Source organism: Bison bison, unplaced genomic scaffold (genome assembly GCF_000754665.1).
Source record: "Bison bison bison isolate TAMUID 2011002044 unplaced genomic scaffold, Bison_UMD1.0 scf7180017864097, whole genome shotgun sequence".
Taxonomy (NCBI): Eukaryota; Metazoa; Chordata; class Mammalia; order Artiodactyla; family Bovidae; genus Bison; species Bison bison.
Window position 1 is genome coordinate 2,051,257 of NW_011494669.1, and position 13,840 is coordinate 2,065,096.

At 38.5% G+C, this 13,840-nt stretch overlaps 1 protein-coding gene across 3 annotated transcripts in view; it reads left to right on the plus strand.

Moving 5' to 3' along the window:
• Nucleotides 1-13,840, plus strand: part of KIF20B (kinesin family member 20B) — an 86,866-nt gene that overhangs the window by 52,221 nt on the left and 20,805 nt on the right. For all 3 annotated transcript variants that reach the window (XM_010838530.1, XM_010838531.1, XM_010838532.1), the window contains exons 22-25: nt 1,800-1,919; nt 3,881-3,941; nt 11,293-11,418; nt 12,278-12,405. In XM_010838530.1, coding sequence (XP_010836832.1) covers nt 1,800-1,919; nt 3,881-3,941; nt 11,293-11,418; nt 12,278-12,405 — 435 coding nt within the window. The remainder of the gene's footprint in view (nt 1-1,799; nt 1,920-3,880; nt 3,942-11,292; nt 11,419-12,277; nt 12,406-13,840) is intronic.

Here is a 13,840-nt window from a genome sequence, read left to right on the forward strand (position 1 = left end):
CTTTATTTTTGGGGGCTCCAAAATCACTACAGATGGTGACTACAGCCATGAAATTAAAAGACGCTTACTCTTTGGAAGGAAAGTTATGACCAACCTAGATAGCATATTCAAAAGCAGAGACATTACTTTGCCAACAAAGGTTCGTCTAGTCAGGGCTGTGGTTTTTCCTGTGGTCATGTATGAATGTGAGAGTTGGACTGTGAAGAAGGCTGAGCGCCAAAGAATTGATGCTTTTGAACTGTGGTGTTGGAAAAGACTCTTGAGAGTCCCTTGGACTGCAAGGAGATCCAACTAGTCCATTCTAAAGGAGATCAGCCCTGGGATTTCTTTGGAAGGAATGATGCTAAAGCTGAAACTCCAGTACTTTGGCCACCTCATGGGAAGAGTTGACTCATTGGAAAAGTCTCTGATGCTGGGAGGGATTGGGGGCAAGAGGAGAAGGGGATAACAGAGGATGAGATGGCTAGATGGCATCACTGACTCTATGGACATGAGTCTGGGTGACCTCCGGGTGTTGGTGATGGACAGGGAGGCCTGGCGTGCTGCGATTCATGGGGTCGCAAAGAGTCGGACACGACTGAGCGACTGATCTGATCTGATATATAAATACTGCTTTTAAAATTTGATCTAATTTTAAGATTTTTTTTTTCATAGTTTTAGGTGGTATCTCTTTTTAAGTAATGTTTTACTGTGCAGATAACTAACATTACTCTAAGGGCGAGAATTAAGAGTGTCTTCTGTCTTTCATTGTTCTGAACTTACATGTATCATCTCATTTAATTTTCATACAAATGTTAGGCATAGGGACTATTTTTAGCTTCCATTTTATGACTAGGGAAATAGGCATTAAGAGAAATAACTTGTCCAGTGTTAGAGGCAGGATGGAAACGGAAGCAGTCCTTATGTACATCTTGGTGTAATATATAGTCTCTATATTATTGGCAGACAGTTTATTTCTGTAAAATTGATGAAGATGGTGTTTATTAGTGGAAGTCCCTTGTTTTTGAACAAAATAATATATAAAGTTAAATTTTATTAATCTTTGATTATACAAGGAATATATGTTTATTATAGTAATTTTGGAACATACAGGAAAACTAAAAAGAAATGTAAAAATCCCCTGAAACCAAAGAACTGCTATTATTATGGTATCTCCATAATTTTTATGAAGGGGAACTTTGTTCAGTTTATTTCCTTCAGTTTATGAGATCCCTAGGTATCTTGAAAATTGGCCTAAAAATGTACTTTGATTACATGTTTTCTCTACTTATCCCTTTCCCTTCTCTCCCCTCTCTCCTTCTCCCCTCTTTTTCTTTAAGGTTTGCATACTAATTCAAAGTGCTTTTTGATTTCTTTAATAGGTTTGTAGGATTAAGTTACCTGTAACACCAAAAATCAATTGACCTTCCCTTGCATGGGTACTTTTTGATCTTGTAATTGTTCTGTTTTCATCTTCTACATGCCATTATTAGCTGTTAAGTTACTTCTTATATTACTGGATCATATTACTTAATAAATCTTGGAAATCAGAGTCAGTATTTTTCCCCTAGAGTATCTCTATTGATTTTTCCATGATAATGATTTCCCTCTTGCATGCATGGGACTATTCTGAGTCTTTTTTGGGAGCATTTACAGAGTTTGAGATTCTGATAATTTGAGTTACATCATGTATGTTGAAATCTGTAATTTTTCTAATGCTCTTAAAAGGACATTAATCTTTGAAACAGTGGCCTTGAATTTTAAACAACAAAAGCAGTTAATATTTTTAGAAATACCTAATTTGATTTATTACTTTGTAGATCTCTGTAATGCGTGATGAGGAGAAATTGTTGAGGATTAAAATTAATGAACTGGAGAAAAAGAAAAACCAGTGTTCTCAGGAAATAGATATGAAACAGCGAACCATTCAGCAACTTAAGGTAACAGTTTTGTTTTTAAAGATGATTTAAGTAGATTCTGTTGGTATATTTTAGTGTTTAATTAAATGTATATATATATATTTTTAAGTAAGAAATGGATAATCTGAGGATTGTAACCTGGAAGAAAGTCTTTCAGAAAGCTCTTAGGACTGTTCTACCCATTAGAGGTCAAAGCAAAATTGCATACTTTTTGAGACAAAGGGTTATACATCAAATGATATATTGTTGACAATTTACAGTACTCAGATGTGCAGTATAAAGTGAGTAGGGGGTAATCATGGCCCCTTTGACCATAAGAAGGAAGGTTATCTCCTAAGGAGTTACCTTGCTGGCACCAGGAGAAAATAGCTTTTTACCATCCAGCAGGCATTCCTGTGTCTTCTAAGGAGGGGTTAATGCCAGTGCATAATGCACAGTTAAAATAGGGTAGGAGGCGGGCACAGAGAATTTTATGTTTGAAAAAAATTTTTCTTTTTTTTCTTCTCCTGCCTTAAAATGTTTATCACAACTCAGGACTCTTAGGTGGTAAACCCAGCCCAGTTGTCTGGTCAAGGTGCCTAGAATAGCTGGGATTGCTCCAGAGATGCGTTTGCATTTGCCGTCAGGGAAGGGCACCGCAGCCCTGGGTTTAGGGGAGATTCCCAGGCCTTGGGAGCCCAGTTTCAGGGGGATGTCTTAGTCCGCCATCATGTTCCCTGGCACCTGCAGAGCAAGAGTCACGTTTTCAAGAGATGTTTAGAGGCCTTTAGGGGGGAAAAGCTGTTAAAATCCTACTTTCAAGAAGACAGTTAGTTCATGATTCCAATACCTTAGGGATCTTTAGGGGACTTTGAGGAACAGCTATGAGTACTTGGCGATAAATGATTTGAGCATCAGTCCAAAGGAATGGTGAGGTGTCAAAACAGATGGAAATTTTGTTTATAGTGCACCCTTGTGTAACCAGACACCGACTAGGCTCTTTCCCTCACTGTCGGACCACCTTTGACTACCGCTGTTGTTCTCCGTCTGTTTCCGTCCCCATCTGCCTACCTCTGTCGCTCTCCATCTGCTTCTGTCCTGTCTGACCACCTCCATCGTTCTGTTAACAGCCTGTGGTGTTCTCAGCGTTTGGGTCTCTGGTCACCCACTTCCGCCATTCTCCGTCTGTTTGCATCCACCGTCCTTGTTCTCTGTTTCAGTTGTGTCATGCTACTGCATCATTCTACATCCACCTCCGTCACTTTCCATCTGTCTACCTCCCTCATTCTCGTCTATTTCCACCCTGTCCGTCCACCTCCTTGGTTCTCTGTTTTCCTTTCTGTGGGTCCATCTCTGTAGTGCTGTTTCTGGTCTGTTTTGTCCCTGTCCGTCAACCTTTGTAGTTCTCTGCGTTTCCATCCGTCTCTGTCCATCCACCTCCATAGTTCCTCTCTCGTTTTCTTTCATTGTCTCTTCACCATCCTTCCAGCTCCAGATGGAAGGTTAGATTACCAGACAGGTTAAAACTAAAATTGAAGGATTTCCAGTGTCCATAAATTAATGTTGCGTCTTTTTCAAACCTTCCAGCTACTTTCTACATATAGGGCATGTAGGGGCCCTATTTTTTCTGCATCTTGAGTTTACTTGATAAAGAATTTATTTATGGTTTACTTTGTTGTTCCCATATTAAATATATTTCTTCCCCTGTATGCTTTTTGTGTTGTGTAAGAGAACATACATGCTAGCTTAAAATGTTGAGTGAAGAAGATGATTTGGCATTTTTGAGGTAGATTAAAGGTATAAAGTTGGGGGTTTGTTTTTGTTTTATTTTTTCCGATTATCATTCTCACCTTTACTCTGAGGTGAAACAAACTTGGAAGCTTAAGACTTAGCCTTCTAGGAGATGGATTTCAAAGTTAATAATAAACCCTGTTCAAGTCCTACTATTAAATATTGGTGTATAATTAAGTTTCACTTGGATTTCATGTTCTTTCATTTTGCAGGAGCAGTTAAATAATCAAAAAGTGGAAGAAGCTATACAACAGTATGAGAGAGTGTGCAAAGGTCAGAAACAAAACTCTTCTTCCAGTACTAAAAAGACTGCAAAATAAGTAGCTAGAATAACAATTGGTTCATCATTTTCCTTTGAAAATTTTGAAGTGAAATAAGGACAATATAAAATGTAACTTTATCAAAAGAGAAAAGCATTGATTCTCAAGACTAACTTACCACCCTGAAGTTTATCAATGAAGAGGGACTAATTTGGATCAGTAATTTGGATGTGAAAATATATGTCCCTACAGAATCTTATTTTCCTACCCTTTTAGGCCATTGTCCCAGAAGCATCTCATATTTCCGTAATATTTTTGGAATTTTCCTTTATTTTGGCTCCTTTGTCATTGTTGTCAGGTGTGAATAGATCTTGGTTAGTCTATAAAACATTCTTTGAACCAGAATATAGTTTCTTTCATATTTTAATATTTTATTTCTTGGCCATATATCGAGATGTGTGGTGTAGGCCCATTTTGAGTACTCTTAATCTTCCATCTTCTCCATTCTCTCTAAACTTTCATCCAGGCCACTTGTACCCTACATAGTGTCAGATCTTTTTGGGTTTTGCAATCCGTCCTTTCCTTTATTTTTTAATTATTTGTCAATTCATTTTCTCTCACTTTTGTTTTTTAAGTAGTATTAATTGTATGAGTATTTTTTCTAAGTATAAAGGTGATGCGTAGCTTCCCCCTTTTTGAAACTCTTTTACCTTGGCTTTTGTGATCTATTCTTCTGGTTACTGCCTTTCTCTCAGAATGGACCTTAGCCGCTGTGACAGATTTCCTGAATAAGGCATCGTTATCTTTTTTGTCTTTGTTTTCACTGTTGAGTTCCTTCACCTTTGTGATTTTAACTTTGTATTAGACATTCCCTGACAAGCCAAAAAGTACATTTTTAGCTCTTAAGGATTTCCCTGGCTTCTAAAGTTCTATTTAAATACTGAATGCCATTTACCTAGGTATCTTATTGAGTTTTTAAATTGAGATATACAAACCATAAAATTTACCCTTTAAAAGTGTACAGTATGGTAGGTTTTAGTATATTCACAAACTTGTACAACCACTACCACCATATAATTCCAGAGCATTTTCATCACCCTAGAAAGAAATGCTGTACTGATTAGCAGTCACTCTCCATTCATGCTTCCATCAGAACTCCAGTTTGGTTTTATCTTAACATAGACATCTTCCCTCTGAGTGTGTTTCTTCTCCCTATCTGTTGCCATACAGACTTCCCTTTTCTTACAAGGACACCAATTATGTTGAATTAGGGCCCACTGTGGAGAAGGTGATGGCATCCCACTCCAGTACTCTTGCCTGGGAAATCCCGTGGGCTTAGGAGCCTGGTAGGCTGCAGTCCATGGGGTCGCGAAGAGTTGGACACGACTGAGTGACTTCACTTGCAGTTTTCACTTTCATGCATTGGAGAAGGAAATGGCAACCCACTCCAGTGTTCTTGCCTGGAGAATCCCAGGGATTGGGGAGCCTGGTGGGCTGCCGTCCATGGGGTCGCACAGAGTTGGACACGACTCACGTGACTTAGCAGCAGCAGGGCCCACTGTAATCCAGTAAAGGGAGTTCCCCAATGGCTCAGCTATTAAGAATCCACCTGCAGTGCAAGAGACATGGGCTCCATGCTTGGGTTGGGAAGATCCCCTGGGACTTCCCACTGGAGCAACCCACTCCAGTATTCTTGCCTGGAGAACCCCATGGACAGAGGAGCCTGGTGGACTGCAGTTCATGGGGTCGCAAAAAGTTGGACACTACTGAAGCCGTTTTGCATTCAGGTACACTAATCCAGTATGACCTTATTCTGAACTTGATTACCTCTGCAAAGACTCTTTTTCCAAGTAAGGTCATATTCACAGGGAGTAGACATAATTTTTTCCCCTGACATGCTGGTGGGTATAAAGGAGCATGTCATTTTGGTTCACTCAGCTGCAGCAAGTCTTAGTTGTGGTCCGTGGGATCTTCCCAGAGAAGGCAATGGCACCCACTCCAGGACTCCTGCCTGGGAAATCCCATGGATGGAGGAGCCTGGTAGGCTGCAGTCCACGGGGTCGCTAAGAGTCGGACACGACCGAGCGACTTCACTTTCACTTTTCACTTTCATGCATTGGAGAAGGAAATGGCAACCCACTCCAGTGTTCTTGCCTGGAGAATCCCAGGGATGGGGGAGCCTGGTGGGCTGCCGTCTATGGGGTCACACAGAGTCGGACACAACTGAAGTGACTTAGCAGCAGCAGCAGCATGGGATCGTCATTGTGTCTTTGAGATGTTTTGTTCTGGTGCACAGCTTCTCTAGTTGTGGACACAGGCTCCACAGAACAGGTTTCGTAGTTTAGACATGTGGACTTCGTTGGTCCACAGCATGTAGGATCTTAGTTTCCTGACCAGGGATTGAAACCATATCCCCTGCATTGCAAGGCAGATTCTTAACCATTGGACCACACGGTAAGTCCTGTTTGTTGTTTTGATTTACATTTCCTACTGATATTGAGCATCTTGTCTTCTGCTATTGGCCGTTGGTATATCTTCTTTGCAGAAATGTCTGTTAATGTCCTTAATGTGCTTTGCCTATTTTGGGCAAAAGTTGCCCCCTCAGACAATGCAGTTGGGTTGTTTGCCCCCTCCCCCAACTTGTTTTTTTTGTGTGTGTGTGTGGAGTTGTGATTTTTATATTTTCTGGCTTCTAGACTCTTATCAGGTAAATGTTTTCTCCTATCCTGTGGGTGGTTTTTCACTTCCTGGGTAGTGTCCTTTGATAGATAAAAGTTTTTAATTTTTTAAGTTAATTTTTATTGGAGTATAGTTGCTTTACAATGTTTACAAAGTGAAAGTTTTTCATTTTGACGTTACCTATCTTGTTTTGATTGCTTATGCTTTAGGTATCATGTCTAAAAACCTGTTGCCTAATCTAAAGTTACCTCAGTTTTCTTCTAAGGGTTTTATAGTTTTTAGCTGTTGTATTTAGGTCTTTGATTCACTTTGAATTAATCTGTTTGAGTATAATTTTGTATATTATGTGAGGTAGATGTCTAACTTAATTCTTTTTCATTTGGAGATCCAGTTGTCCCAGCACCATTTGTTGAAAAGACTATTCTTTCTCCTGTTGCATTGTTTTGCATCTTTGTTGAAAATCAGTTGACCATAAATGTAAGGATTTATCTCCTAACTCTTAACTCTGTTTCATTGTTCTATATGTCAGTCTTTATGCTAGTACCATACAGTATTATTACTTACCTTTTAGTGAGTTTTGAAATTGAGAAGTATGAATTCTCTCACTTAAAAAAAAAATTTTATTTGGCTGCCCTGGGTCTTAGTTGTGGCACTTGGGATCTTTAGTTGTGACATGCCAACTCTTAGCTGTGGAATGTGGTATCTAGTTCCCTGACCAGGAATCGAACCTGGGGCCCTGGCAGTGAGAGATCTTAACCACTGGACTGCCGTGAAATTCCCAATCACTGAGTATTTCTAATCCAGAGTTTTACATGACATTTGTATGTCATTTCTTTCACAAGTTGGTGCAATGTCCCTTCTTTGCACAACCAACCTGTTCTCGAACATTATGCTTAAGCTTTTCTTCCTTGAAGCCTTGCTAGGACATTATATAGCTTTCAGTGATCCTCTCTCCTGAATGTTAAACACTTGATTGATTGTCTGCCAGGCATTTATTTAGCTATGATAATTCATAGCTGTCTTTAGATAGCTTTGATGAAATATCTAGTTCCTGTCCTTTTGCTTTATTTTGTGTTTTATTTGTTGCATATTTCTGGATTCTTTTCTTGAAATAAAGTTCAGTTATTGGAGGCTGTGACCAATATAATTATCTTTTTTCTTTTACTGTTTCTGCCTTTCAAAATAGATGGATAGCCATTAGTGAAGTTATCATTGGTGTCTTGGAACTTTACTGATTGCTATCTAGATACTTAAACTCCTTTTTTTGAACCCTCTAATTTAGAGCAGAAGATAGGATGTAGGAAGAACAGATTATTTGAATAAAATTGTGATTAACTATATAGTCAATATATTTGCATATCATGCTTTTTCAAAGGAAGAGTTTGGGGCAGAATACCAGTACTACTTTAACCCTAAGAAAGAATTCTGTTTCATTAATTCTCCTGGTGGCTTATATCAATGAACAGAAATACTGAAAATTACTCAAAATATTTTCTCATTGTTTTGTTTTAAGCTTACTTTATAGTAAGTATTTTAAGGAAGCCATCTTTAGATATTTGTGTCATTTTTAGTGTTTCTTTTAGTGCTCTGAGTTTGAGCTATGCATTTATAAATTCATCACCTCTGACATGAATAGTAGTCTTGGTAAGAGGTGTGGGAAGTTAGCCCTGGTACTGTGTCACCAAAGACAATAAGCCAGTCTTTCCTCCTTATCTCTTTCAGGTAGGATTAGAATTATTTATAATCCATTATTATAGTTATTTTTTCAAGGGCCAGAAACAGTTTTAGTAAGGTTATAATAGCACAGTTGTTCCTGAGGAGCTGGTTTAAAAAGCACTAGAAGTAAATATTTTGCTTTGAAAATTTTTCTAGAAAAAATAATTACTTGAGACTTTTGAAAAAGTAAATTTGGGATTGAGTATTTATTGTTTTAAGGAGGTAAAAATTATAGTTTTAATTTTGGTTTAAGAATATTAACAGTTCAGTTCAGTTCAGTCGCTCAGTTGTGTCCGACTTTTTGCGACCCCATGAATCGTAGCACGCCAGGCCTCCCTGTCCATCACCATCTCCCGAAATTCACTCAGACTCACGTCCATCGAGTCGGTGATGCCACCCAGCCATCTCATCCTGTGTCGTCCCCTTTTCCTCCTGCCCCCAATCCCTCCCAGCATCAGAGTCTTTTCCAATGAGTCAACTCTTCGCATGAGGTGGCCAAAGGACTGGAGTTTCAGCTTTAGCATCATTCCTTCCAAAGAACACCCAGGACTGATCTCCTTTAGAATGGACTGGTTGGATCTCCTTGCAGTCCAAGGGACTCTCAAGAGTCTTCTCCAACACCACAGTTCAAAAGCATCAATTCTTCGGCGCTCAGCTTTCTTCACAGTCCAACTCTCACATCCATACATGACCACTGGAAAAACCATAGCCCTGACTAGACGGACCTTTGTTGACAAAGTAATGTCTGTGCTTTTCAATATGCTATCTAGGTTGGTCATAACTTTCCTTCCAAGGAGTAAGCATCTTTTAATTTAAATTTTGTCAAATAGGTTTTTTTCTAAATCCCAGTATATGTGTTTATTAGTACAGGTGTACCTCAGAGATGTTCAGATGCTAAATCACTTCAGTCATGTCTAACTCTTTGCGACGTTGTGGACTGTAGAGCCTACCAGGCTCCTCTCTCCATGAGATTCTGCAGGCAAGAATACTGGAGTTGGGTTGCCATGTCCTCCTCCAGGGGATCTTCCCAACCCAAGGATCGAACCCAGGTCTGCCACATTGCAGGCAGATTCTTTACAGTCTGAGCCACCAGGGAGTCCCGTAGCACACCCGTGCACATAGTTAAATGGCTTAAAACAATGCAAATACATTACCTTACAACTCTGGAGGTCAGAACTCTGAAAAAAGGTCTGTTAAGGCTAAAATCAAGATATCTGCAAAACTGTGTTCCTTCTGGTTGCTTTAGGGGAGAATCTGCTTCTTTACCTTTTCCAGATTAAGACATAATAGTATTATGTTTAAAAAAACAGTGCTCACACCTAATTAAAAAATACTTCATTGCTACAAAATGCTAACCATCATCTGAGCTTCCAGGGAACTGTAATCTTTTTGCTGATAGAGTAGAGCCTTACGTTGATGCTGAAGACTGCTGACTGAACAAAGTAGTGGTTGCTGAAGATTGGGGTGGCTGTGGCAATTTCTTAAAGTAAGACAGTGAGGAAATTTGCCGCATCCATTGACTCTTCCTTTCATAAACAATTTCTCTGTAGCATGCTCTGCTGTTTGATGCCTTTTTACCCACAGTAGAATTTTTTCAGAATTAGAGTCAAGCCTCTTAGACTCTGCCACTGCTTTATCAGTTTATGTAATATTCTGAATCCTTTGTTGTCATTTCAACATTTTTCACTCAGAATAGATTCCATCTCAAGAAACCACTTTCTTTGCTCATCCATAAGAAGCAACTTGTCGTCTGTTCAAGTTTTATCATGAGATGGCAGCAGTTAAGTCGTATATTCTGGATAACTGGCAGCACCTACGTCAGCACTTGGCTTCTTCACCTTGCACTTTTATGTTTTGGAGACAGCTTCTTTCCTTGAACCTCAAGAACTAACCTCTGCTACCTTGAAACTTTCCTTCTGTAACTTCCTTACCCCTCAGCATTCATCAGATGGAAAGAATTAGGGCCTTGCTCTAAATTAAGCTGTGGCTTAAGTGAATTTTGTGGTTATTTTTGATTTCTCTATCCAGGCCACTGAAAGTTTCTCTATATCAGCAGTAAGTCTCTTTCGCTTTGTTATCATTTGAATATTCACTGGGGTAGGACTTTAAAGTCTCTTGAAGAACTTTAATTTGCAGTCACAACTTGAGTATTTGGAACAAGAGGCCTAGCTTTTGGCTAGTCTCAGCTTTTGATATGTCTTCCTTACATAATCATTTCATGTCTAGCTTTTGATTTAAAGTGAGAGTTGTGTGCCTCTCCTTGAGCACTTCCTTTCACTTGAGCACTTAAAGGCCTCTGTAGTGTTATTAATTGGATTAATTTCAATATTGTTGTGTCCTAGGGAATCGGGAGGTCCATGGAGAGGGAGAAACAGGGAAATAGCTGGTCATGGGAGCAATCAGAGCACGCACAGTCTTTATGGGTTAATCTTACTATCTTGCATTGTTGCAGTTCATAGCATCCCCCCTAGAAATACAATAGTAATGTCAGAGATCAGTGATCATAGGTCATCATAACAAATACAACAATAATGATAGAATTATTAAAATGTGATACAGAGGCAGGAAGTGAACAAATACTGTTAGAAAAATGGTGCTTATAGACTTGCTTGATGCAGGATTGCCACAGACTTTGAATTTATAAAAAAACACAGTGTATCTGAAGCACAATTAAGTGAAGAACAGTAAAATAATAGTTTTATAATTTTCATTAATAGCTTAATTGAAAATGATTAATTTTATTTGAAAAGCTTTTCTGTCTGTTTATTCTTGCATTCATCTGTACATCAATTATTTGTTTGATCCTTCATTGATGCCAGTACTGGTCTAGGCATTGAAAATATAGCAGTGAACCAGACAAAGTTTTGTCTTGGTGGAACTCATATTCTATTTAAGTTAACTTAATTTTCAATATGGATATCTAGATGTAGATGTTAATAATTTCTAAAATGTTCTTTATAAATTTTTAGATCTGAGTGTTAAAGAAAAAATAATCAAAGACATGCAAATGACCCTGGAAGAACAAGAGCAGACTCAGGTAGAACAAGATCAAGTGCTTGAGGCTAAATTAGAGGAAACCGAAAGACTGGCCACAGGTAAAACAAGATTGCTTACATATTTCAAAGCATACTTTTTCATTTTCTTTTACTAGTTTGCTTTCCTTTTTAATGTGGTTTAATATTTATAATAATTTATAATAAGAAAGTATTTATTGTCTTTTTGGAATATCCTGTCACTTGTTATGTTTTACTGTGATGAAAATCATTGTATCTCATTGAAAAGAGGAATCAGTATACTTTCATAATAACTGGATGATAGCTTGCAGTGTTCCCCAGATGTTAAGAATAAACTTTCAACTTTTTTCACCTCTCTACAGCAATTGGTATCATCTTGTATGTTTAACTCAATAAATACTCTGATTCTGTCCTTCAGAATACCATCAGTGGGTTTTGTTTTTTTTTTTTTAATTTTTGAGAGCATGAGGTTTCCTATATATTGGCATGCATTTAAACTGTATACTCAGAACACTATTCAATGAGTTATTGAGAGGTTTTCGTAGTTCTTGTCTTAGAATTTGGTAAACTTGTAGAATGGTCTGTGTGTATGTGTGTACGAAAGTCTCTCAGTCATGTCCGACTCTTTGTGACCTCATGAACTATACAGTCCATGGAATTCTCCAGACCAGAATACTGGAGTGGGTAGCCTTTCCCTTCTCCAGGGGATCTTCCCAGCTTAGGGATCGAACCCAGGTCTCCTACACTACAGGTGGATTCTTTACCAGCTGAGCTACAAGGGAAGCCCAGAATGGTCTCAGTTCTATTTAATATCCTGGCCTATGATCTTCTGTTTCTGGGCTCTGCTGTCTGTATTCCTGTCTGTATCCCATGCCACACACATCTCTGTGCAGTATAATTTTTGCATGTAGTCTAAAAAAAATTTATATTTCCATATCAGAATTGGAAGAATGGAAGGAAAAATACAAAGATTTGGAAGCCAAACACAGTCAAAGTTCAAATAAAGAATTTGAGGATAACACAGATGTACTTAATACAAAACTCAGTAAGCTTCAAGATGAGTTACAGGTATGATTTTTATCTACATGTGTAATTTTATCTATATATTTATTATATTTCTCTTAAGATTATTTAGTAAATATTTTATGATTAATTTAGATATGGAGGTACTCATAGCTGGGAAATGTTAGAAAATAATTTCTCAGTACACATTGAAATGACATGGGGAAGAGATTCCCTAGAATACAAGCTACTAAGTGCCAATGAAAATGCAGTGGTTGGGTCTTCAGTTTTACATATTTAATTCTTGTATCATCATGTCTTACGTCTTTGTACCTATTTTTTGTACTGTTTAAACTTTTAACTCTTCAAATACTGCTGTAGAGATGAAACTATTAGGAAAATTATTTTGATTATTGTAAATGTAAAGATGGGCTCGATAAAGGACAGAAATGGTATGGACCTAACAGAAGCAGAAGATATTAAGAAGAGATGGCAAGAATACACAGAAGAACTGTACAAAAAAGTCTTCACGACCCAGATAATCACGATGGTGTGATCACTGACCTAGAGCCAGACATCCTGGAATGTGAAGTCAAGTGGGCCTTAGAAAGCATCACTACGAACAAAGCTAGTGGAGGTGATGGAATTCCAGTTGAGCTATTCCAAATCCTGAAAGATGATGCTGTGAAAGTGCTGCACTCAATATGCCAGCAAATTTGGAAAACTCAGCAGTGGCCACAGGACTGGAAAAGGTCAGTTTTCTTTCCAATTTCAAAGAAAGGCAATGCCAAAGAATGCTCAAACTACCACACAATTGCACTCATCTCACACACTAGTAAAGTAATGCCCCAAATTCTCCAAGCTAGGCTTCAGCAATATGTGAACCGTGAACTTCCTGATGTTCAAGCTGGTTTTAGAAAAGGCAGAGGAACCAGAGATCAAATTGCCAACATCCACTGGATCATGGAAAAAGCAAGAGAGTTCCAGAAAAACATCTATTTCTGCTTTGTTGACTATGCCAAAGCCTTTGACTGTGTGGATCACAACAAACTGGAAAATAAGAGATGGGAATACCAGACCACCTGACCTACCTCTTGAGAAATTTGTATGCAGGTCAGGAAGCAACAGTTAGAACTGGACATGGAACAACAGACTGGTTCCAAATAGGAAAAGGAGTTCCTCAAGACTGTATATTGTCACCCTGTTTATTTAACTTATATGCAGAGTACATCATGAGAAACGCTGGACTGGAAGAAACACAAGCTGGAATCAAGATTGCCGGGAGAAACATCAATAACTTCAGATATGCAGATGACAGCACCCTTATGGCAGAAAGTGAAGAGGAACTCAAAAGCCTCTTGATGAAAGTGAAAGTGGAGAGTGAAAAAGTTGACTTAAAGCTCAACATTCAGAAAATGAAGATGATGGCATCCGGTCCCATCACTTCATGGGAAATAGATGGGGAAACAGTGGAAACAGTGTCAGACTTTATTTTTGGGGG